This window comes from Podarcis raffonei, chromosome 14, assembly GCF_027172205.1.
Source record: "Podarcis raffonei isolate rPodRaf1 chromosome 14, rPodRaf1.pri, whole genome shotgun sequence".
NCBI classification, from domain to species: Eukaryota; Metazoa; Chordata; class Lepidosauria; order Squamata; family Lacertidae; genus Podarcis; species Podarcis raffonei.
In genome coordinates this window covers 16,808,126-16,834,678 of record NC_070615.1, presented here as the reverse complement: position 1 = coordinate 16,834,678, position 26,553 = coordinate 16,808,126, and the positions used below count along the sequence as shown (strand labels likewise).

At 43.4% G+C, this 26,553-nt stretch overlaps 1 protein-coding gene across 4 annotated transcripts in view; it reads left to right on the top strand.

The window, feature by feature from the left end:
• The window catches only part of ARNT2 (aryl hydrocarbon receptor nuclear translocator 2), a 153,275-nt gene that overhangs the window by 26,158 nt on the left and 100,564 nt on the right, over positions 1 to 26,553 (top strand). For 3 of the 4 annotated variants that reach the window (XM_053365471.1, XM_053365470.1, XM_053365472.1), the window contains exons 2-4: positions 10,317 to 10,428; positions 18,297 to 18,344; positions 24,659 to 24,872. In XM_053365471.1, coding sequence (XP_053221446.1) covers positions 10,317 to 10,428; positions 18,297 to 18,344; positions 24,659 to 24,872 — 374 coding nt within the window. Of the gene's footprint in view, positions 1 to 1,941; positions 2,038 to 10,316; positions 10,429 to 18,296; positions 18,345 to 24,658; positions 24,873 to 26,553 lie in introns of those variants that run through there. The other variant, XM_053365473.1, reaches the window with a different exon arrangement.

The window sequence follows — 26,553 nt, the reverse complement described above, 5'->3', positions numbered from 1 at the left end:
AGAGGCTAAATTGGCATATGAGAGCCAGTGTGGTGTAGCCGTTAGTGTTGGACAAGGACCTCAGAGGCTAAGGGTTCAACTCCCCACTCAGCCTTGAAACTTAACTTACCTCACTCGTTGTTGTGAAGATAACATGGAGAGGAGGAGGACACACACACAACACCACCTTGAGTGTCTTTGGTATATGAATGAAACAATAAATACTTCATTAAGTCATGGAAAACTGCAGAGCGGAGAACAGAAATGCTGCTAAATGTATGACGAACCATAACACATGGTACGGTCATTGTGGTTTGTGGATGGTGATCAACTACATGTTACTCAGAGCAGACCCATTGAAATTGAGGAACATGACTTGGTTAGATCCATTAACTTCAGTAGGTCTACTCTGGAGTACAGCTCAGTTGGTTACCACCCCCACATCATACCCTCCCAACATTTTTCTGATAAAAATAGGGACGTCCTATATTATTATTATTTATTATTATTACCACACCCATCTGACTGGGTTGCCCCAGCCGCTCTAGGTGGCTTCCAGCATATATAAAAACACAATAAAACATTAAACATTAAAAAAAGTCCCTCTACAGGGCTGCCTTCAGATGTCTTCTAAAGATTGTATAGTTACTTATTTCCTTGGCTTGGGGGTTCCATAGCTCCATATAGTTCAACATTTTTCGGATGAAAATAGGGGCTGTCCCACCATACCCTCCAACATTTCTCTGATGAAAATAAGGCCATCCTAAGGAAATGTGGGACATTCCAGGATCAAATCAGAAACCGGGACGGCTTCGGTAATACCAGGACTGTCCCTGGAAAATAAGGACACTTGGACATATGGCTGAAATCCACCTCCTATCAGCCCTGGCCAGTATGGCCAATGCTTAGCAACGATGTGCATTTTCAAGGTTCAGATCAAATCTGCTGGATACAACTTTTACCCAGATCCCTTGGGAAAGTGAAGTCCATCTCTCTTTTTCTTTCTCCTGGGCAGCACAGGGACTGACCTAGAGGAGGGGAGAGAGAAATGATAAGCAGGGCTGGTGCCCACAACGCTCACTTGAAACCACAGATGTGTCTAGGACACGTAACAGTTGGCAATCTCAATAGAAGAGAACACCAACTTCCTCAGAATGCCAGGCGCACAGGTATGGGGTGGGGCGGGGGGAGAGTTTATTTTCTTATCAGGGAAACCACTGTTCTTTCTGGAGTTTTGGCAGAGGCCCACAATTGCTGGCTTGGCTTACTAGACCGCCATTATCTGTGGTCACCGCCAACTCCCTTTCCAGCTTTAAGTCCTCTGGCATCCAGCAAGGACTTGTGGGTTAGGCAAGGTCATTTCTGATTTCTGATTTGTGCAAGGTATGGGGAAAGTAAGAAGCAAGGGAAGCTCTCTCGTGCTATTTGGAAAAGACTTCTGGATTGGAGACCTCTGCGGTAAGGGCAGAGGAGCCAACTCTTAGAGGCCAAGGTCCCTTGGCCTCCCCATAAAACATTTGAGGGGACCAGGGCCCCCAAAAGTTGATAAGCATTTCAATTCATATGGTGTGTGTGCACTGCGTCTTGTGATAGATTGTGTGGGGTGGGGCTTACCTGCCCCCCCATTTATTTATTTTTAAGTTGGTACCATTGGGTAGAGAACTGCAGGAACCGGGTGTCCCGCTTGCCAGAGGGCTCAGTGCATTTACACTGGCAACTGGATTTGTGAGTCCCTGCATTTTTGGAAAACTAGCTTGATGCACATCGAGAGAGCCGCCCCCCCTCACTTTTCCCCACCACCAGAATGCAAGTGGTTAATGCAGAAAATGGCATTAATTTTGCCTTGCAAATAAATTGATCAGTATGCAAGACGCTTGTCACCAGCTGAATCATGGTCCACAGTTAAGGTAAACAGATCTGGGATGACACTTTCTGAGCAGAATACCAATGCCGTATTTCTTCCCAGAGGTTTTCTGACATTTCTTACGAATTCCTTTTGAAGGAGGGTTTGGCTCCAAGAAGAAAACAGCAGTTTTGCAGGACTTCTTGCCTACGAAGGTGGGAGACATTAGGGTGGGAGGGATCTGATCTATTGCATAGCATTGCTGAGTCTGGATTTGCTTATTAATTTGTGTGTTTTATTTGTGGTGAGAGAGAGGTAATTTGCTATATAACCTGCTTGTCGGTTTGGAGTTTTCTTTAAAGGTATATGCAAAAATATTCTGTGTCCGTTCATCGTTCCATTGTGCTTGCAGGATTCATTTTTATACTGTGCTGGTAAAGTGCTATAAGTGCGATAAAAGGTGGGATGTAATTGCAACATAGCCTTCTGCTGAGTCAGACCATGGATGCCTCTTGCTCTGTACTGTCTGCACTGACTGCCAGTGGCTCTCCTGGCTTTCAGGCAAAGGTTGAACCTCGGATCTTCGATATGCAAGGCAGATTCTCTATCGCTGAGCTACAGCCTTTTTTGGAACAATCTTTTACAGTGGATGTTCTCTTGAGGCTTTTATTTCAGTGAGTTCTTTGCTGCCAAGTGGCTTGGGAGACTCTCTCTCCCTCCCTCTTTAAATCTTTGTGTATTAAACTCTTTCATAAAACTGCTGGCTATTGCTGGTGGCAAAAGGCCTTTAATTTGCAAGGCTTAGAACCCAGTATTATTAGTCTGACTTTTTTTTTAAAGGATAATTTCATGTGCTGCTGATTCAAGCTAAGAAATATTATCTCCTTGGCATTCATGTAAAATGGAGACTTGTTTGGAAGGAATAGGTAATTCGGGGCACGCAGCCAGATATGTTAAAACTTGTATTATTTTTTTTAAAAAACACACCCCAGATTTATATGCTGCAATCACATGCATGTCTGGGAATTCCATTGAACTTCCACATAAAGACGTATAGGATTGGGTTGATAACCTGGTTAATTTAGGCTTGTAAACAGCCACCCACAAAGTCCTAAGATTCTTCCTGGGGCACATCAAAGAGCCAGCTTTTTTATTTCACTGATGCCTCTGTACTGTAACACCTGATTACCTGAGGTGAATAGAAATTGATTTCCAGGTGACCAGGCCAAAACATAAATGGTAAGAGAGTTTTTGCTCTTAAGGCCGCCGATGGGCCACAAATGAGAGAAGTAGAGGTATCAAGGCAAATGGGATACTTAAGGTTGTTTGTAGCCTAGTAACTATTATGGACTTAATTGCAAAGTTTAACTTTGTGCCTGAGCTCTTGGCATGCAGCACTAGGATCTTTCATCCCAGGGTTCGAAATTCACCAGGCGCATTTTGCACCTGGTTATCGGCCACTTGCAACCAAGTGAAGATGCTGGGACACCAGGATGGGGCCTGATGTCTCCACCATCTGGAGGTTAATGCCTGGAGATCCTTGGATCTTGCTAGCAACACATCCTGTAGATATTTTATCTGCACAATTGGAATGAATTTCAGGAACCAAAAAGTTGCATTGAAAAATATGGCCCCCAAATGGCAGCAAGGTATTCTGTTTTGGCGACTGTAACCCTTGTTTAAGGAGCCATTTGGTGCCTAAGCTTAGTTATCTGAGTTTCTAACACTGCTTTCAGTTCTTATAGATGTAGTATTAGAACATAACAAAGTCACGAGAAGGTACCCTTTTCATACTGAATTATTTCCACCTGTCTTCTCCCAGGATCTAGGAAAGGTGGTGTGGCAGCTGACATACGTACCTGAACCCCTGCCATCTTTTTTCTTTGAAATTAAGAGCAGCTGGCAATATTGCCTACTGTAGCACTATATATAATTTACTAAAAAGGAAGGTACTTCCCCCCTGCTTTTTTTAAACCAAACCCAGAAATTTTCAATTAACCTCAGTTTCCCATTTTATCCAAGGTTAAAAGCTTCAGAACAAGCTAGCATCTTAAACGATTGTTCGAAGTTGGTGTAAAATCTTTTCTTGTTCTGACTCTGATAACCAGGGTTGGTTTTTTTAGTTTGGAAGAAGCAGGCAAGCACGATTAATCGAAGACCTCCGAATTTTATTGTGGTGCACCAAGAAGAGAGAAGGGAGCGAACTGTGTGTGTTGTCTCAAGGATTGTCTATATCGCAACATCTTTGTTTATATTATTTATTTTGTTATGTACTGAAGTTCTCACCCTGGGCCAGTAGGGGGATACTGTAGATAGTTTTCCATCAGGTCCACGTATGCAAATAAGGGATTGAAAGTGACGTTCAGTGATTGTATAGTTACAGAAAATGGTTACTGTTGCGTTCTAGTGGAGCTCTATATAAGCAGGCTGGCTGAACCCTTCAGTTCAGTTCTGTTCTGGCCTGTGAATAAACAAGAGCTGTTTGAAGAATCGCTGTGTCGTCTGATATGTTCACCCACAACTTAACATATTTGACAATATTTATATACTGCTTTATAGAAAAGAACCCTAAGCAGCTAACATAAAATAGTTTATTGAATCAATATATGCAGGCATTGAATTTAGTGAGACTAACAGAACGATCCTAACTATAAAGAGCTGGTGTAAGTTACACTGGCATAAGTTTCCTCTGTTGTGAACTCTGTAGTAGGTTTTTGGAGAAATTTGATATACGCTACCCTTTTTGCTGGCTGAGTTCTGCTGGGTTGCTGAAAAGTGTTTTAAATAGATGTAAGTCTCTTTCCCCCCCATACCTTCCATCTCTCTCCCCCTCACAGTCCTTTTTTTGGTACTTACAACAGAATAAGTCACACCTGGTTTCCCTGGCTGAGCCCCTGCTGATCTGGGGTGAGGGACATATGCCAGTCAAGCCCTGGTTCAGCTGGGACATCCCAATATCCACCAGATCCAAGCTATCTCATCTCGGAGGATCTTGGATTTGGATTGTGCTGCTACCTGGAAATAAGTCGCTTTAGGATTGCAGCCACAGTATGGCTTCAGTTCAAACAAATGTAAAGCTTTGCTTTTTAAATTAACTTCATTTGAATGCTTGTAAATAATAATAATAATAATAATAATAATAATAATAATAATAATAATAATTTATTTATACTTCGCCCATCTGGCTCAGTTTCCCCAGCCACTCTGGGCGGCTTCCAACAGAACACTAAAGTACAAAAACCTATTAAACATTAAAAGCTTCCCTTTTATATCCAACTTCCCTAAACAGGGCTGCCTTCAGATGTCTTCTAAAAGTTTGGTAGTTATTTTTCTCTTTGACATCTGATGGGAGGGCATTCCACGGGTGGGTGCCACTACCAAGAAGGCTCTCTGCCAGGTTCCCTGTAACTTGGCTTCTCGTAGCGAGGGAACCGCCAGGAGGCCCTTGGTGCTGGACCTCAGTGTCCGGGCAGAATGATGGAGGTGGAGACGCTCCTTCATGTATACTGGGCCGAGGCTGTTTTGGGCTTTAAAGGTCAGCACCAACACTTTGCATTGTGCTCGGAAACATACTGGGAGCCAATGTAGGTCTTTCAGGACCTGTGTTATGTGGTCTCGGCGGCTGCTCCCAGTCACCAGTCTAGCTGCTGCATTCTGGATTAGTTGCAGTTTCCAGGTCACCTTCAAAGGTAGCCCCACATAGAGTGCATTGCAGTAGTCCAAGCGAGAGATAACTAGAGCATGCACCACTCTGGCGAGACAGTCCGTGGGCAGGTAGGGTCTCAGCCTGTGTACCAGATGGAGCTGGTAAACAGCTGCCCTGGTCACAGAATTGACCTGCGCCTCCATGGACAGCTGCGAGTCCAAAATGACTCCCAGGCTGTGCACCGGGTCCTTCAGGCACACAGTTACCCCATTCAGGACCGCCTCCTGTCCCCCAAAAACAGTACTTCTGTCTTGTCAGGATTCAACCTCAATCTCAATATTAATGAAAGCGTGACAGCTCAGTAGCGAGCACTTCCTTGATTTTAGATTTTAAGGTTTAAAATGAAGGCGTCAAAAATGGTTACCATGCCAACTTTAGCATGGATGAATTGCTTCCTAGGCAAGTGCATAAAGAAACATGTTTCCTATGTAGAACCACCTGGGGGGAAAGTGAGTTACAACCTTGGTTTTTTTTATTTAACTCGTATCATATATCCATTCCAGTTGCTCAGTTTGACTTGACTTGAGCTTTATGAAATAACGCATTTCTAAAAGTGGAAAATGTTCTGCGGAAAAAATATAATAGCAAAAAATGTTCCGCCCAATGTAATTGGTTCTGAATTGTGCTCATAGAGGACATTGCCAGTATTTGACTTATCAGAGACTTCAGTTGCAGCTTGACTGCACCTTCTGGGCATAAAAGGGAGATGTTTCTCACCTGGATTTCCTCTTAAAATGCATTGTTTCAGTCTTTCTGCTCTGTAGCACTTTTGGCTGGTGAAGAGTTCCCCCAATAAAACCTAATGTACCAGGCAAATTTCCTCAAAGTAATATTCAGTAGCAATGATACTACATAAAATGCCCATCATTGCATGGTGACTGGGTACAATATAAGTTGACTTTAAGGAGTTCTCCAGACACAGTGGGACTGCCATAGATATGTGTTGAAATATTACACTTCTTTTCCTTAGTTTAGACATTGCACCAGATCGTGGTTAAGCTTAACTGTGGTTTGATGTGATGCCTGAACTGATAAACCATGGCTTGCATTTGGCCTGCAGAGCAAAGATAACATTGGGCTGTAGCCTTACGCTCTAACCACTACACCACAATGACTGCTGCACCACCCACTATACCATAATACAGGCAATCCTTATTTTGCGCAGGGGGGGTTACGTTCCGGACCCCCATGTGCATCGGTGGGGCCCCTGTTCTGCCCTTTTAGTGACGTTTTCAGGTCACTTCCAGGTTTGGTGCCGTGTGCATGTGCGCAATCAAATATCAGTTGGATGTGCATAAATCCATTGTTGTATGTATGCATGTTTTGGTGGTTCAGTGACAAACATGATCACTTTAATGGCCTTATCCCAGATGCAGTTAGCATCTTGCTGCTTTTCTTTGCCATTTTCCATTGGCTCTCGAAAACCACTTTGTTCCATTAGGCTTTTAATAATGAACTGTTCCCCTATGGGCCTTTTCTGTCTGCATGTGATTTGATCACTTGTTTTCATTTGAGCTCTTGTCTGCATTTGATTTGTGCCTTTTTTTGATGGTTGCTGTTAGCATTTGACTTGTTTTAAGGTAAGGTAAAAGGTAAAGGACCCCTGGACGATTAAGTCCAGTCAAAGGCGACTATGGGGTGCGGCGCTCAACTCACTTTCAGGCCAAGGGAGTCGGTGTTTGTCCACAGACAGCTTTCAGGGTCATGTAGCTAGCATGACTAAACCGCTTCTGGCACAACGGGACACTGTGATGGAAGCCAGAGCGCATGGAAACACCATTTACCTTACCGCCACAGCGGTACCTATTTATCTACTTGCACTGACGTGCTTTCGAACTGCTAGGTTGGCAGAAGCTGGGACAGAGCAACGGGAGCTCACCTTGTTGCGGGGATTCAAACCTTTCAATCAGAAAGCCCAAGAGGCTCAGTAGTTTAGACCACAGTGCCACCCGCTCCCTTTAAACCTTTTAAACCTTTATTGTACAGTACTTCATTTCAGTTAAACTAAATTATGACATTAGAAAGTCATAATAATTGCAACCACAATAATAATCACCACAGCCACCACCATCATAATAATACCATCAGAATAGCTTGTGATGCAAATTAGGAAAATGTAGAAATGACTAGCAGAATCCGTGACCAGGGAGAAGAGTCGGCAGAAGAAGATTGGAAAAAATTTAAGGACTACTTACAGAAATACTGTAAAATTAAGGAATGTTGAATGATGTTGGATTGAAATTGAGTGGTTTCTAGCTGTAATGATATAAAGGAACATGGAAGAAAAAAAGGGTTTGGATAGAAAATAAGGTGATATTACAAGCTGTAATCCTTTAAGTTAAGGATTTGCTGAACAAATAATTTGAAAGGGAATACAAGAAGGGGAGGTATGAGGAGGTCAGAGAAATATGTTATTGAAAAGTTTCTATTATGAACTATATGTTTTTTAAAAATCTTTTTGTTTGTTTTTTGTTCGTATAAAAAATTGAAAATCTTAATAAATATCTTATTAAAAAAAAACAAATTAGGAAAATGATGCAAAGTAGGAAAGGAAAGTAGTAGAGGAAATGCTTTGCACTCAGAAGGTTCCAGGTTCAATCCCCAGAATCTCCAGGTAGGACTGGAGAGACTTTCGCCCGAGAGAAACCCTGAAGAACCATTGCTGGTCAGTGAATTTCTTTGATAAGATTGTTTTTATCCACCCTTTACCACATGTTTCCTAGTTATGGCAATATAATCATACAATTTAAAAAAAACACAAGTAAAGCAGTTTCTCCAGTTATATATAAAAAGTGAAACAGTTATAAGCAAAAGCAGCGTAGTACAAGCTAAACAAAACACAGGTGTGTGTTCCACAAAAATACCTTACCTGTCAAAGGCCGGGGTAAAGAGATGTATATTCACACAGCAGAACCTATGCAATGAAGAAGCTAGAGATGCAAGTAGCATTGCAGGGGCTTGGACCCAGAAGACCCTTGAGGTCTCAGCTCTACAATTTTATGATTCTTGCTCTGTGCGGAGGGTGCTCCACAATTTAGTGGCTGCCACAGAAAAAGCCATCTCCACACGCTTCTTAGGCAGTGTTAGAAACTCAGCTATGTAAGCTCTTCGCCAAATGACACCTTTAAACCTGGGTTTCGGTTGCTAAAACAGTATATATAAGCACCATGTTTTCCTCAATGAAGTTTTTTTTGTCATTATTAATTTCATTTCTATATACCACTTTACATTTTAAAGAAAAAAATCCCAAAGCACTTCACAGCACATTGAAACATCAAACAAAACCATCCAGAATAAAACAAATTCAAGCTTTGAGGAAAATATTTCAGATCCTTCTCTAAGTGACATTTTGCTTTCTCCATATTTAGTTGCCTGTTTGATTTATATGGCTTCCCCATAGCAGATGTACTCTAGCAAACCAGGGTGGGGTACTGGTTAGAGTGTTGGACCAGGACCTGGGAGATCAGGGTTCAAATCCCCACTCAGACATGAAGCTTACTCCTTGGAGGAAAAGGTGGGATATAAATGCAGGAAATAAGTCATTGTGCTTATCTCCTTAAAAAAGCTGGAGGGCCAACCAGGTGGAGATGTCGGTCGTCAGCTTGGCAACCAGAGGTCTTCACCTGGTCGCAATTGGAGCTGAGCCAGTCGCAAAAAAACACCTGGCGCCTGGCTAATTTCTAACACTGTTCTGAGGGTAGCAGAGCTCAATTTTGCATAGACGGCACTGCAATAAATGAACCAAGAGTCTGACTCTCTATAAGGAAAGGGGTCAAGTTCACTGCATGTACGGTGTTAAAGGAAAATATTATGAAAATGATGTATAGATGGTACTTAACTCCTGTAAAATTAGCAAAGATATATCATAATAGTGATAATCTATGCTGGAAATGTAAAGAAAAAGAAGGTACCTTTTATCATATGTGGTGGACCTGCCCCAAGGTGAAAGACTTCTGGGAGAAGATTTATAATGAATTGAAAAAAATGTTGAAATATACATTTATTAAGAAACCAGAGGCCTTTCTTCTTGGAATAATAGGTTTGGAATTGCCCAAAAAAGATGTTAGATGGTTTTTGTATGCCACAACTGCAGCTAGAATTTTGTTAGCTAAGAATTGGAAATCACCAGAAGTCCCAACAGTAGAGGAATGGCAGATGAAGATGATGGACTTTTTGGAGCTAGCCGACCTCACTGGAAGAGTCCGCAACCAGAAGGAGGAGGAGTACCAGGAGGAATGGATGAAATTCAAAGACTATTTAGTTAAATATGCTAAGATAACTTAATTGGGAAAACTTGCAAATACCAGATAGGCTTAGGATTTAAATATGTGATGTTCGAGAATAAAATGTTTAAAGTTAAAAAAAAGAAAGAATGATGTTAAGTGATTAAGTTAATTTTATGAGAAATTTGGTTTTGGAAAACTGTTACAATGATATACACTGAAACTCAGCCAGAAGGATTAGAGGAAGTCACCTAACAATGTTACGAAGATTGGATTAGGTACAGTTAAGATTTTTGTTTGTTTGTTTGTTTAAAATTTTTGGAAAATCAATAAAAGAATTTGGAAAAAAATAAGAGTCTGACTCTCTATAAAGCAGCCTCCTGCATCCATAAATGGCTCAGGGCAGTTAACCATTGACACAACCTTACTTGGCTATATGGGAGGGGAACCATGTCGTTGGCTGAAGAGTAAAACTGGGAGCTGCTGGGTTGGGAGTTTGACTCTCCTCCCCCTACATCAAACTCATTTTGCTAAGTCGGTTCTTTCTTCCCCGTCTCCCTTGCAGAGATGGCATCTGACATACCTGGGTCAGTGACGTTGCCGGTGGCGCCGATGGCAGCTGGTCAAGTGAGAATGGCCGGGCCCATGCCTGCTAGAGGAGGAAAGAGACGCTCTGGGTAAGTTGATTTAGCGTGGCAGGCCCTGTGGGACTCCCCACCAAGAGATGTTGAGCAGGAACCATCCCTGCTTTCTTAAAAATGCCATTACTTTTTACACAGGCCTTCACAATACAAATTTCTCTTTTTAACCAACCTGTATTTGCTGATGTTTTTTATTGATGTTTTTGTGTTAAATGGATGCTTATGGACGGTTTAATTATATTGCAAACCACCTTGATAGGCTTAATGAAGGTGCAGGTTATAGATATATAAATATTTATGCTTGAAGTAAAGCTGAAAGTTTCTTTCCTACAGAACCTCCCACTTCCTGAATAGCACCAAGTTGTTTATTTGGCTATTTATTTGGGTTCAGCTAGGTTTTACTCAGGGTAGAACCATTAAAATTCATGGACCTATGTAAGATTATCGTAAAATGGCTGGTTATTTATTTATTTATTTGTTGCTTTAAACGTTTTGCTTCAGTGATTATTTTGGATGGTTCTTTACAAACTGCTTAGAAGTCTGCTGTCAAGTAAGTGATATATAAACTTTGTAAAAAATATAGGAATATAATATAATACAATATAATATAATATTGCTTCCAGAGGAACTCTGGGCAGACTATTCTGGCCTTTGAGCTTGAGGCACAATCAATTTTAGGTTACTAGGTACTAATATTATAAACTTTGGGATGACTTTTGGACCTGAAGTTGTTGGGTAGCTTTACTTAACTTTTGGTGAGCTTTATGCTAACGAATTTTGATGCAACAATTATGTTGTAGTGATATTATACTTCTTTATTACACACTATTATTGTAGTACTGCATTTAGACGGGGAGGTATCCAAGTGGCCCTGTTCCCCAAATTAGCTCCGGAGGGTTGGCTCAACCCCCAGAACAGATTTTGGGGGTGCTCAGGCGGAGGAAGGGAGTGGAAATCCTCATGCTCACAGAACACAGTGGCTAGCACTGCATTAGAGCCAACCCACTTTGCAGGGACCATTTTGTGCACAGATGTGTTTGTGGGGAAATGGGGCATATTGGTAAATTAACTATGACCATAGAGTCTAAACATGGACCTTTGCTCTTCCTGGGTGTGAGACAGGAGGGGGAGTGGAGGTTTTGTCCTAGGTAAATTAACTATGACCATAGAGTGACCATAGAGTGGGGTGTGAGTCACGTTTTATTGTCATCTTCTTTGTCTCCTTGTGGGTGTTGTTTTTTTAATTTAATTTTTTTCCCCAACAACCAAACACAAACAGTGAAACCCTCCAGGTGGTTGATACATTAGGTATACATAATCAATAACAACATATTCAAATCAACCATGTGTACAATTTTATATATGTTAACACTCTTCCATCCACAAGGTTTATTTAACTTTTAACATTTTAATTGCCCCAAATAATTCAATATCTTCTCAAACCAATCCTCCTTTTTCTCACTGATCTTAAACCCCTTCATTCTTGTATCTTCACAGTTAGATATTCTAAAATTATAATATTATTCAGTTTTTTCCTCCATTGGTTCACCCCTAGCTCTTCTGCATTTTTCCAATTACTCGCTATAACCTGTCTGGCTGCAGTTACCATCAATTTTACCCATTTACATTCCTTTTTTGTTTTTAACCCGGTGCTACTCAGACTAATAAGAACCATATATTTAGATATTCCCACCTTCCTACCCACAATTACCAATATTTCTATACCAATCTGTTTCCAAAATTCATTAACTAATGGACAGTCCCACCACATATGACTGTACGCTCCCATCATTCTTGTGGGTGTTCTTCCTGATGTTCCCCTCTGCTGTATGTCTCTAGTCTTTGTGGGTGCATCAGTGATACTATGTGTCTTCTCAGGGTTGGGAGGGGTTATGAGAGTGGGGTGGCCATCCCTGTGGAAGGCAGGGGCGTAGGAAGGGGGGCAGTGGGGGCTGACCACCCCAGGTGCCTACCCTGAGCCGTTGGGGTAAGGAGGGGAGCTGCACCCCTTTGGCAACGGCATTCCCCTCTTCCCCCTTCGTTTTGACAGCTTGGGGGAGACTTGGGAGTTGCGGGCTGGCGGCGCCCCAAATGTCCGCCATGGGTGGCTCTCTCTGCGCCAGTGGGCAGCTTGCCCCGCCCCCAGCTGCAGGGCGCACACGCCGCTCTGGACTCCCAAGCTGCTATCCCACGCCTGGGAGGGCATCCTCCGCGCCACGCCCCCCTCGGGAGTGCGCCCACCCTGGGCAGCGCGGGCATATGATCTGCCCCTGGTGGTAGGGGGAGATTCAGAGGTAGAGGAAGATAAACAGGGGAAGGAGGAGGGCTAGTGCATCAAAGCCCTTGTCCACTCTGCTTTGCCAGCTGTATTTAAGTATCTGGGGGTGCTGGCCAGACTCCCTGGCCTGGTTGTCGTTGTTGCTAAATGCCAGGTCTGTCCAGAATAAAACTTCGATAGTGTGCAGTATGCATAACTGAGACTTGGCTAACAAGATGCCATGTAAGGCTCTAATGGGAAAATGCTGTGGCTTTTGAACTTTCCACCAGAGACCTCCCATACTAATTGAAGGATGCATCTTTATGCCAAAAGGGCTAGGTCCCTGGTGTCTCTGTGTGTTTTAAATTATTGCTTAAATTATCATCTTATTCTGTACATTCACTCAGACATGACGTCATCCAGGCAGTCCTGGCTTCCCTCTCTCTTCCCAATCTATCTGTAGGAAGTGTGTTTTCATGGGGAAGCTTTCAAATGTTCAAGTCTCCACCTGCAGCAGAGAGATGGAACTGGCCTGAACAAAGCTTTCATCTCTTGACTGTGTATCAAGAGATGGAACTCTCTCCTTAAATGTCTTTCAATTTCACTCTAGTGACATTTTAAAGAAGTTTTTCCTGCCCTCTCACATAGTATCAAAGAGAACTTTATAATACATGCCTCTCATTCTTGCATCAGTTTACTGTTAATCCTGTACATGCCTACTTGGAAGTAGGTCCCATTGAGTTCAACAGGGTTTGCTCCCAGGTAAGTAAGTACCAGTATATATTACTGCAATCCAAAAGGCTTTGTCTGCTTTTTTAAAAAAAAAAAATGGTTTGCATTTTTCTTATATTTAAGACATCTAGCAGCTTGGAACTGAAAAATTCAAACTAATATAATTATTTCTCTGGTTTTTGGTCAGTCCTTTCGCAATGGGCAATTAGTGTATGAAATGGGAAAGAGAATTATTCCTTCATTTTGAACAGTTCCATTTTTAAAAAGGACCTGCCTCTCTCTCTCTCTCTCTCTCTCTCTCCCTCCCTCCCTCCCTCTCCCTCCCCCCCCCCTCTCTCTCTCTCTCTCTCTCCCTTGTGTACTTTGGAAAACAAAACAAAAGAAATGTCTTTCTCTGCAGCGATACCATTTGTCTTCTTAGAATTACTGCTGCCGCTGTTGTGTGGTGTGCAATTTACTCGCTCTGGCTAGGGGATCTCATCTGATGTGGTCAAGTGAGATAGGAATTGCATTTCACACACCATGTACTACGATCCTAAAGGTTAATAGCCCAGTCTTCAAAACATAATGGAACGCACCCCACTGATGCAAACATAGCTTCTGTTGGGATGGAATTTTGAGAATCTATCTGGATTAGAGATTTGGTATGTTCTGGGGTGTGACTCAGTTTCCCCCAGGGCAAAAATGAGGTGTGGAGGTGTAGAGCTTGTTAACTCCACCTCCTCAAAGACATGCACAGCCTCTGATAATGTGTGCTGAAACACTTCCCACCGGCCTCAAATCCTTTGCTATGCCTTGTACAAGTGTTCCTCAAAATACAGTGGTACCTTGGTTTACGAACTTAATCCATTCCGGAAGTTCGTTCTTAAACCAAAGCGTTCTTAAACCAAGGTGTGCTTTCCCATATCAGCGGGGGACTCAATTTACAAATGGAACACACTCAACAGGAAGCGGAACATGGTCTGCTTCCAAGGCAAAGTTCACAAACCAAAACACCTACTTACGGGTTTGCAGCATTCTTAATCCGAGTTGTTCATAAACTAAGCTATTCTTAAACCAAGGTACCACTGTACATTGTCAAATGAGAGAAAATTCAAAGAGCAGCAATAAAAGCAATCAATGAGTTGAAAGCCAAAAGATAGCAAGGAATAAATTATAAGGCCTAAAAATAAAGCACATATGTAAACACAACTTTTAAAAGCTTTTCCCTTTCCCTGCTCGGTATTCTGTTTCAGTGATTTGTTCCAGCACATTGTTGAGATTTTATTGTGTTTTGATGTTATATTCATTTGGTTTTTAGTTTGCGATTGCATGATTGTAATCCGTGTGAACTGCTTATTCGATTTTATTTATTAATTAAATTGATTAGTTGCTTTTTCTTGCCAAAGGCAACACAAAGTGACTTACAACCCTGAGGGGATTGGGAGGGTGGCAGTTTGCTAAAACACTCTCTGAAGCGCTTCCCACCCTCCTTAAATTGCCGCTCCAGCAGCATTTAATTGAGGGAGGGGAGCTCAGAGAGCAGGTTGTCAAACAACTCTCCTTCTACCCTCATTTAAACTGCTGGGATAGTGCAGTCAGTAGACCCTTAATCTCAAGGTTATGGGTTCAAGCCCCAGGTTGGGCAAAAGATATCTGCATTGCAGGGAGCTGGACTAGATGACCCTTGTGGTCCCTTCCAACTCAACAGTTCTGATTTCTAAACATCGCTTCTTCCCCAGCAGGTCGCCTGGACTGCCTGCCACCCACGCCACTTTCCCACTCACCAGGCTGCTGTTCTGTCTTCACGCTGTAGTTGGGATAGCCCCCTATTGGCAGCCACGTGAACTACAGTGTGACGACACTTGTAAAAAAATATAATATAGAGAGAAAAACCCTTATGAATAATTGTCTCCTAATTTCTAACATTTCTCCTAAAACACACGTTCTTGTATGAAGCTTTCCTGAACATAGCCTTTATTGCAAGCAGTTCCTCCCAATTTAATGAATTTTTGTTTTGGTTTTTCTTGGTAAAATATGAATCTTAGGCACATACTTTCCCCCCTGATGTGCACTTTTTAACACACATTTTATGGCTGGAGAATTGCATCACAAAACGTAGAGAACTACACATTCCCCCAGTTAGAGTACAGTGGTACCTCGGGTTAAGTACTTAATTCGTTCCAGAGGTCCGTACTTAACCTGAAACTGTTCTTAACTTGAAGCACCACTTTAGCTAATGGGGCCTCCTGCTGCTGCCGCGCCGCCGGAGCACGATTTCTGTTCTCATCCTGAAGCAAAGTTCTTAACTTGAAGCACTATTTCTGGGTTTGCGGAGTCTGTAACCTGAAGCGTATGTAACCTGAAGCGTATGTAACCCAAGGTACCACTGTACTGAATTTCAAGAGGCCATTTGCCCACCACTCTCTGTGCTTGTTCTTTATGGAGGAAGGATCAAATATCTCAGCCAGTCTTAAAATGCATTATATATGCATTTTTTTTGCACTAAACTTTCCCATCTTGTGTTTTGTTGAGGAAATGGATAGATCTAGATTCTTCATGGTAAATAAATGACATACAGTGAAATATAATTGATGTAAGGAGGATATTGAAGATGAAAATAAACGATACTGTGAATATGATTGTTGAAGACTTCAGAGAAGCAGACATGCTGTCTCAGTTTGACCTAAAATTATACACTGGTACCTCGGGTTAAGTACTACTTAATTCGTTCCGGAGGTCCGTTCTTAACCTGAAACACCACTTTAGCTAATGGGGCCTCCCGCTGCCACCACGCCGCCGGAGCACGATTTCTGTTCTCATCCTGAAGCAAAGTTCTTAACCTGAAGCACTGTTTCTGGGTTAGCAGAGTCTGCAACCTGAAGCATATGTAACCTGAAGCGTATGTAACCTGAGGTACCACTGTATTGGGTTGGCTCATGTGCGAAACAAATTTCACTTTTCAGTTTGCCAAACTGGCCACTGGATGTCACTGTTTCTTCACCAATATACGTACAGCCACAGCTCCCACTGAGGAATTAAAAGGCTTTTTTGAAAGAATTTGATTTGATGCAGAGAGTGTCATTTTCTCTCTCTGTCAAGGAAAATATAAATGATGGAATTGCAAACTGCGAGCATAGTCTAGTTGAAGTTTCAAGTACTTAAAGGCAATATAAATCATTGTGTGGTAACGGTTAGAGTGTTGGACAAGGACCAGGAGACCAGGGTGCAAATCCCAACTCAGCCATGAAACTCACTGGGTGACCTTGGGCCAATCACTTTCTCTTAGCCTAGCCTACCTCAATGGGTTCTTGTTAGGATGAAATGGGGGGGAAGGAGAACCATGTACACCGCCTCAAGTTCCTGGGGGGGAGGGGGCTTAGAATATAATAATAATTATTAATAATAATAATAAGGTAAAGGGACCCCTGACCATTAGGTCCAGTCGTGGCAGACTCTGGGGTTGCAGAGCTCATCTCACTTTATTGGCCGAGGGAGCCGGCGTACAACTTCCATGTCATGTGGCCAGCATGACTAAGCCACTTCTGGCGAACCAGAGCAGCGCACGGAAACGCCGTTTACCTTCCCGCCAGAGCGGTACCTATTTATCTACTTGCACTTTGACGTGCTTTTGAACTGCTAGGTTGGCAGGAGCAGGGACCGAGCAACGGGAGCTCACCCCGTCGCGGGGATTCAAACCGCTGACCTTCTGATCGGCAAGTCCTAGGTTCTGTGGTTTAACCCACAGCGCCACCCGCATCCATAATAATAATAATAATAATAATAATAATAATAATAATAATAAATAAATAATAATATTTATTTATTTGTACCCCGCCCTCCCCAGCTGGAGCCAGGCTCAGAGCGGCTAACATCATAGAAATAATACAATATGAATTTAAAATGCATGATGAATTTAAAAAATAAACCAGGGTAGCATAAGTCCTAAGACAACCTTCACCAGCCACTTCAGACATTTTGGACTGCGACTCTTATCAGTTACACAGACTGGGGCTGATGGGTGGGAGTTGTAGTTCTCAAGCCCCTGGAGGGCACCAGGTCAGCGAAGGCTGGCCTAAGAGTTCCTCGCTCGTATTTCATGGGTTTTGGTTTTTGATCTCCACATGGCTGCGAATGTTTCCCTGCAGTTATAAAACCGCCCCGCATTCTGGGAGTTATGTCTGTTCTTAAACCCTTTAGAATCCATAGGAGGCAAAAAAAGAAGGGTACATAGATGTCAGAGTTTTATTTTGGGTTCTTGGAGTTCTTCCACGAAAAGTTAAAGATATTCCAGACGGTGACTAGAGAGCAGAACAAGAGTTCATTGAGGAACATTGAGGGAAGCTGTGGGCAAAGAAACTGGTCCAGGAGTTGAGAGTTGGGCCCAGAACTCCCTGAGAAGGATGCTCTGGGGACCACACTGGTCATGTGCTCCTGCCCAGAGCTCCTTGGCCATACCAAGAGTTTAGGCAGAGCCAAACTCTAGGTGGAAGCTACTGACCAGCTTTCCAGCAGTTTCTTCCTCCTTCCTTCTGGGAAGTTGGAGGTGGGAAGCAGGAACTAAAGAAACATAGGAAGGTCATAGGTGGTCTTAGAATCCTGTTTTTGGAAACTGGGCTAGGCTGAGGTAGAATGATTCTTTTACATGGCCATGCCGTATCTGTTTCGAATTAGTTCATTAAAATGTGGCGTTTGGATAGGGCTGCTAATCAAATCTAGCCCAGTCTTTTCTTTCCCTTCCTTCCTTCCTTCCTTCCCTCCCTCCTTCCTTCCTTCCTTCCTTCCTTCCTTCCTTTCTGAAGCAGCACTAGCAAACAGAAAAAGGGGGGAAAGGGTTTTCAATATAAAAAACAGAAACAGGCCACATTGAAGCCTTTGTTTCTTTAAATCAGAATGACTCATTCAGAAGACTTACCATTTTTTTCTTTTCCCCCAGGATGGAGTTTGATGATGAAGATGGTGAAGGACCCAGCAAATTTTCAAGGTGAGGTTTTTTTGTTTTTTTAAGGGTTCCAAAAAGGGACGTGTTAGTGGAGGTAGCAAACAAACTTGGATTATTGGTCTGCCAGGGTTGTTGCTGAAATTTATTACACTTAATAATAGGGCTGCCAATTGAAGATGTCATCGCAAGTTTTAATCCATCAGTTCTACATAAATTTACAAGTGAGGAAACAATGCAACCAGGGCCATGCTTCAGTGATAGATCATCTGTTGTGCATGTGGATGATCCTAGCTGGATGAACTAATAGTCTGTCTGAGTCTCCCTATATTCCAGATAATTCTGAAGCCCAGAGTGTGCCCTGTAGTATTGTAATTGAAACACCGCTTGGGGTTTTGCAACTTTTAAAAATTAACACAGATTCTGGGTGCAGGCTTACAGGCTGAAGATTTTGAGGTGATGCACTCATGTTTTATGGCAGACATTCCCTTAAAAGTGACATTCCCATTTTCCTCATACATAGGCCAGGATGTGCCTCTTCTGAGGGAGTACTTTTTATAAATTATTTTAAACTTTTTGAACCTTATGGCGGCTATGATACCACTTTAAACAATTATGGCTCCCCCCCCCAAGGAATTCTGGGAGGTTTAGTTTGATGTTTAGGGTTGTTAGGAAATCTCTATTCCTAACAAAGAGCTTCGGTTCCCAGGGTGGTTTTAACAATCAACCCCTCTTCATATAGAACTCAGGGAATTGTAGCTCTGTGAGGGGGATTAGAAGGGCATCTTAACAACTCTCAGCATCCTTAACAAACTATAGCTCACATAATTCTTTCAGGGAGGCCATGACTGTTTAAAGCAGTATCATCACTCTTTAAATTTATGGTGTAAATTTGGCCTTACTTTACAAGGCTGGGAGATCAAACACAACCCACCCAGTGGTCAAATGATCTCACTGCCTTCCCATCAGATATCAAAGAAATAAACAATTATCTGATTTTTAGAGGACATCTGAAGGCAGTCCTGTTTAAGGAAGTTTTAATATTTGGTGAATTATTGTATTTTAATCTTTTGTTGGAAGCTGCCCAGAGTGGGCGGGGTATAAATAAATAAATAAATAAATAAATAAATAAATAAATAATAATAATTATTATTATTTATTACACAGCTTATAATCGTCAATCTCATTTAGGCACGTCTTTGGACATAAGGACTGCTTATATCAATCTATGTTTTTGAATTAATGGAGTATTCTCATTGTTAGTGTCCACTGGCAATGCTTTCATCTTTCATATCATTTAAAAAAAACTTACTAGTAAAAACGATTTCAGTGGTACCTTGGTTTAAGAACAGCCCAGTTTAAGAACGAATAGGTTTACAAACTCCGCAAAACCGGAAATAGTGTCCCAGTTTGAGAACTTTACCTCAGTCTAAGAATGGAATCCGAACGGTGGAAGGGCACCAATGGCAGGAGGCCTCATTAGGAAAAGAGCGTCTCAGTTTAAGAACGGTTTTGGTTTAAGAACGGACTTCCGGAACAGATTAAGTTCATAAACCGGGGTACCACTGTAATAATTTATTCAGCATCACAGCCCTATTTTTATTTCATTAGAGAATTTTATACCTCTCCAATTTCAAGACAGAAGCGCTCAATGTAGTAGGTTTATTTGGATATAATTTTCCTATGCTTTGGCAACCTACAGTGCTGCAGTGTATTGAAAGTAAATCAGAATGACCAGGGGTTGTCTTCTGTAATATGTCAAACTTTGTAAGCTTTTATTACTGCAGTTTTATTGCGCTGTCATCGCACAACCTGAGACAGCAGTTTCTCTTGAAATGAATGGAATGACAAAGGAGCATTTATCTTAACAGCTTCCCAGGAGCTCTTAGATCCATCAGCTGCATGCAGCGTTAACAACCTCTTGGCTGCTATTTTTTAGGCTCAAGTTTTTGCATTTCTCAGTGAGTCTAATTGCAGCATCATGGCAAAATTCAAAATGTTCTCGATTTCCACCCAGACACCCCGACCAGTGGGCGTGAAAAGCAAATTTGAATGCAAATATGGGCTCCCTTAATGGAAAGAGAAATGCCATCGAAGTGTTGAAGCTACTGCAAAGGCATATACAGTGGAACCTCGGGTTAAGTACATAATTTGTTCTGGAGGTCCGTACTTAACCTGAAACTGTTCTTAACCTGAAGCACCACTTTAGCTAATGGGGCCTCCTGCTGCCGCCGTGCCGCCGGAGCACGATTTCTGTTCTCATCCTGAAGCAAAGTTCTTAACCTGAAGCATTATTTCTGGGTTAGCGGAGTCTGTAACCTGAAGCGTATGTAACCTGAAGCGTATGTAACCTGAAGTACTGCTGTACATGGTCGCACTAGCCAGGCATGGCCAAACTTGGCCCTCCATATGTTTTGGGACTACAATTCCCATCATCCCTGACCACTGGTCCTGTTAGCTAGGGATGGTGGGAGTTGTAGTCCCAGAACATCTGGAAGGCCAAGTTTGGCCATGGCTGCACTAGAGGAAGGAGGGTGTGAATCGGAGACTGTGCACACAACACTAAACAGTGGTTTGCCATGAAGCAAGACAATTGTAAGATTGCCAGATGTGTTAACAACAACAACAGTAATTTATTTATACCCTGCCCATCTGGCTGAATGTGAGTACATGGTGATATCTTTGTCATGCTTGTCCTCTGCAACCCTATTTATTTATTATGTTGTTGCTTTTTTCTTTTACAGGTATGATGATCAAATCTCTGGGGATAAGGAAAAATACTCAAGGTAGGCGTTGAGAGAACAGTGAGGGACAAGCCTGTCTTATAATAGAACCAAGCTTTTCAGTGAAAAATAAAGTTGTGAACAAAAACAAGCTAAAAACTCATCTAGCAACACGGATAACTGCCAGAGCATATATTGGAACGTTAACAATTATAATAAACAGTCAGAAGATAATGGATGTAAAAAAGCTGGGATAAATAGGGGGACATTTAGGAAAGGTCTGGCGCTCAGCTGTAGAACTATTGCTATGCATGCAGAAAGTCCCATGGTTCAGTTCCTGGTAGCACAGTTGGTTAGAGCATGGTGCTGATAATGCCAAGGTTGCAGGTTCAATCCCCGTATGGGACAGCTGCATATTCCTGCATTGTAGGGGGTTGGACTAGATGATCCTCAGTTTCCCATCCAATTCTATGATTCTCATGGTATGGCTGGGAGTGAACCCTGTCTGGAATCCTGGAGAGGAGATACCAGTCAGTGTTACAATGCTGAGCTAGATGCACCAGTTGTGTTCTATGCTGACCAAGGATCTCACTTACGGCCATCCAGTAAGTGAATAGCTGCCTAGCTTCTTGCTTGCATCTTGCAAACCACTGTCTAGACCCGGGTAAGCAATTTTTGGGAGGCAAAATGATTTTAACACTAAAGGCAGCGCGTAGGAAACTGTGTATGGAACCATGGGCGTTGTGTCTGGGATCTGCAACAAAGACGTCACTGCAATATCTAAATGTGTCTGTGCTTTCAGAAGGCGGGCTCTGGGAGATCTCTGCTACCGAGGGAAGGGTAAAGAGGAAGGGCTGTAGTTCCGTGGCAGAGCCAGATAGTCCCTGGTTCAATCCCCAATGGGTTGGACTCTGAGAGAGATCTGTTTGGAACCCTGGAAAGCCATTGCCACGCATTTTAGATAGTATAGTGCTTGATGGACCAGTGGTCTGACTTGTTCCTTTGTTGAGGCATCACTCAATGCTCGGATGCCATCGATGCAAACAAGTGGTCTTGTTCAGCAGAAGGGTTTTGGTGAGAGGAAACTTATGGGATGTGGGTGGCGCTGTGGGTTAAACCACAGAGCCTAGGACTTGCCAATCAGAAGGTCGGCGGTTCGAATCCCCATGACGGGGTGAGCTTCCATTGTTTGGTCCCAGGTCCTGCCTACCTAGCAGTTTGAAAGCACGTCAAAGTGCAAGTAGATAAATAGGTACCGCTCCAGCGGGAAGGTAAACAGCGTTTCCGTGCGCTACTCTGGTTCGCCAGAAGCGGCTTAGTCATGCTGGCTACATGACCCGGAAGCTGTACGCCGGCTCCCTCGGCCAATAAAGCGAGATGAGCGCTGCAACCCCAGAGTTGGCCACAACTGGACCTAATGGTCAGGGGTCCCTTAACCTTTTTAACTTATCATGCATGCAGGGCATTTAAATTCAGGTATACCAAGAGACTAATACCTCTCTGATACCTCTCACAACTCTCTCTCCCACACTCTGCTCACATCTCCCCACCCCACAGGTACCCATTTCAGCATAATGCACCAATGCCCTCTGTGATATATGTTCTGAAAGCAATAAAAACATATATATTTATAGAAAATTTCTATTTGAACTCTCTTGTTCTCCCTGGAGGGATTCTATGTTTAAAATCTGGCAGAAATTCTGGAATACATTTTATCCTTTCCTCCCCATTTTATAGCTGCCCCTCACTTAAGTTCTTGGAACAAAATGCAAAATGTGTTTCAGCCATTTTAGAGTAACACCACCCCCCGCGCCCAATATTATTAACCCTGCCTCTCTCCTGCAAAGAATTTAGAATCCAACGCATTTACTAACAAGATACAAGTTTGAATATCATAACCTGTGTGGCTCTGGGCACGTGGCCATTTTGTGTGATGGCACAAAAAGCACAAAATATGTGATTAGGTGCAGAATTGTGCTTCCTGAGAAAGGGCCACGCCTGAATAAACCTTGCAAGCTGAAGGGGTAATGAGATAAAGATTTCCAGTCTTGCTTAGGTTGCCTGGAGTTTCACCACTTTCCATAATTTCCTGTCCCCTCCCTGTGATCTGCAAAACTAGAATGGATTATGCAACTAAAATATAAATAAACTCTGCTCAGTTGTATAATTTATGCATGTTGCAGAATTTGACTTTTCATATTGCATAATTTATTTATTTTTCATTTGGGCTATTTTGATACTTCTTAATCACTGAATTTCTTATCTGGGTTGTCTGGGGGCAGTTAAAAAATAGCATGGAGTTCACTTTGCTTGGAACATAATATTTCTTTCAACTGATAGAAGGTTTCGCTGGACAGATTGGCTCAGGTATGGGGAGTCCTATTTATAAGTGTTTCAAAGCTTCATTTTCAAGCTTTGTAACCCTACAGCTCTCTTTGAAACTATTGGTTCCCTTCTCTCCCCACCAGCTCAGATTGGTTACGTGACCCAAGTGTTCACCAATTTATTGTCTCAATGTCGAGCTCCGTGTTTACTTCAAGGCACGCATGGAGCTCCCCGGCCTGCAGAGACCCACACCATTCACTTCAGTGGAGGAGGAAGATCTGCCCATACAAAGAAATGTGAACGTGGATCTACTTCCTCCATTAAAAGAACCAGGCTTTGTGGACGGGGGGGCTCCATCCGTGCTCCTGTGCCTGTAAGAAATCACTAGGCTTGGGGTTGCTTGCCTTAGTTTTCCCAAAATGCAAAATGGAAGACAAAAAAATGCTTTACCTTGCTATGCGCTTCGAAAGTCCCTGAGTGAAAGGTGTCCCCGATAAGTTTTGTTTTCTACCAACATGGCATGGCTGGGACACTGACCAGTGATGTAGGGGAGGGAGGTGCAATGAATCTCTCCCTCTTGGTGGAAATTGGACCACCCATTGCCAAAGGTCCCTTTGGTCCCCAAACCATTGCTTATTTTTGTAAGAATGGATGGCAGCCATAAGAAGGCTGTAACACAGTGGTGGTGGGAACCTATGACCCTCCACAGCTTCCATCATCCCTGACCATTGGTCATACCGTTTGGGGCTCATGGGAGCTGAAATCTGGCACCAACTGGAGGACCACAGGTTCCCCATCCCTGCTGTACCAGGATAAATGCAGGGCCATCACTGGGATGGTGCTAAAGCTGCCTCAACGTGGTATCTTCCAGATGTTGTTGGATTCCAACCAGTCCAGCCAGCATGGTAAGAGGGGTTTGGGAGCTGTAGTCTACCAACATCTGCAGGACACCTGGTTGGGAAAAGTTGCCCTAGCTTAGGGTTGCCCAAACTTGGGTCTCCAGCTGTTTTGGACTCCAACTCTCATCATCCCTAGCTAGCAGGAACAGTGGCCAGGGATGATGGGAATAACTCGAGACCCAAGACTGGGAAGCTTTGCCCTAGCCCATAGAACATATTTGGAACCCCTAAGAATGGACCTCCCGACACTCTCTGTAGCCTTGTCCTTTTGGTTCTCCGTCTCTTGGCCATGCTAGAGTGTGACGCAACCCTCCTACGTGCTCTGACTATTGTAACGATTTCCAAGCACTGCATCTTTTACCGACAGCATCTCGCTTTCTCTCTCGGTTTGCTCCTTCTTATGTGCGTTTAGGGAGAACCATAGTGAGATCGAGAGACGCAGGAGGAACAAGATGACCCAGTACATCACCGAGCTCTCTGACATGGTGCCCACCTGCAGCGCCTTGGCGCGCAAACCTGACAAGCTGACCATTCTCCGCATGGCAGTGTCACACATGAAGTCCATGAGGGGCACTGGGAACAAATCTACCGATGGAGCATATAAGCCTTCCTTCCTCACTGAGCAGGTGGGTGGCTTTCTTTGGGGAAAAAGGCCGTGGCCCTGAACGAAGGGGTGGGAGCCTTCAGTGCAGTTTCACACTCACGGCAGCAAGCATCTGTTTGCCACCAACGGAGAAGCGCAGTCAAAGGTTGCCCCACTTTGACTGCACTTCCCGGACGGGATGGCAGATCTAGACTTGTTGTTGTGCAGTGGGTGGAAACTGCCCTTCGAACCCCTGTGCCTTTCAGTCTCCAGTCTACTAGTCTTTCCATCTACTAGTGTGATGCAGATGTTTGCCATACTTGAGAGTGGTGTGATGCAAAACACACAGCTGCCAAGGAAAATGTCAGCCAGGGACTGTCTCTGGTGTAGCGCTAAGTTCAAGTAACTTAGCGGTTTACCTCTGCTGGTGTGAAATGTTTTAAGCTAGTGGAATGTCATTGTGCAGGAGAATGCCGGTAGTTTCGTTGCGAAATATGTGCAATCTGTTGCGCAGCAAGTTTCCATGTGTGCACCTGTTGCATTTGGTTCCCCTGTTGCTCAGTGTTGAAATGCACCCGTCTGCTTGTGAATGAGCCCTTGCACTAGCAGAGAACATTAGATACAGGCCCGTATGCCCCCAGCCTTCTTCTGTATGGTATTATTTGTGTCATGGCATGCCTTAAATTGTATTTGAGGGAGCGGGGGAGAGAGGTCTACATCACTGCTATGTGGCATTGTGAAGTGATTTGTACAAATTAACAAAGGATAGAGGGGTGATCATACTTGGAGTATAGTAGGTTCCAACTCCTGGGAGAGCTGACTGGCTGGTTATAGGGCCATTGCCTTGTGCTGTAGACTTCTGTGAAGCTGGGTGTACTGTGAGGGGCTCCTTCTCTTGAGTCAGAGGATGGTGCCTGGGTGGATCCTGAATAAGATACTGGCAGTTCTCCCCACAAGGAAGTTGCCTGAACCTCATCAGAGGGGTCATGAGAATGTGTAGCCCCAGACTTGCACTTCCTGGTCTGGCGGCATGTGCATAAAACATCTTAGTCTGCATTAAAAACATAAGGTAAAAGGAATGGGACTTCATGTGCACGTGGGACTTACCACACCTGCTCCACAGTTGTGAAATACTCCCTTCCTCTGCAGACACTTGTCAGCATTTTCAGAAGCACCATAAAAAAATCTTTGTCATTGCGGCGAGCTTTTGGTTGTTGTGGGTTGAGCTCGCATGAGTGTCACCCTTTTCGTATTAGTTTTAGTTTTGTTAGCTATATGGTGTTATCACTAGTTTTGGGAAATGGCTTCTGCATAGTTAAGTCTTTGGTTGTATACTTCAGAGGTTTTCAATCTTTTTTAGTCCATGGCTCCCTTGACCAGCTTTCTGCGGCACCCCTGTGGGGCTCAGGAGCCCAGTTCTGTCACCCATTGCGTGCAGAGCTGGTAACCTCTCACCCTTTTTCAAACACCCTCCCTTGTTTAGGGTTCCCTCAGCCTCCTCTCCCCTCTCCTTGGGAATCCTCTGGGCAGCCGCAGCTGCCCCCCCAGTCTCTGAGCTGCCCCCCTTGCCCCAAAGAGAGGTGCCTCCTCACACTGCCCCCACAGGACCCTGGGAAGCACCCCCTGGCCATCCCCAGAGGCACCATTCCTTGGTAGCTTGTAGCCAGGGCTGCTGCAACAAACAGCTGTGCAAGCCTTTGGGAGGCAGAGACACAAGAAGGCAT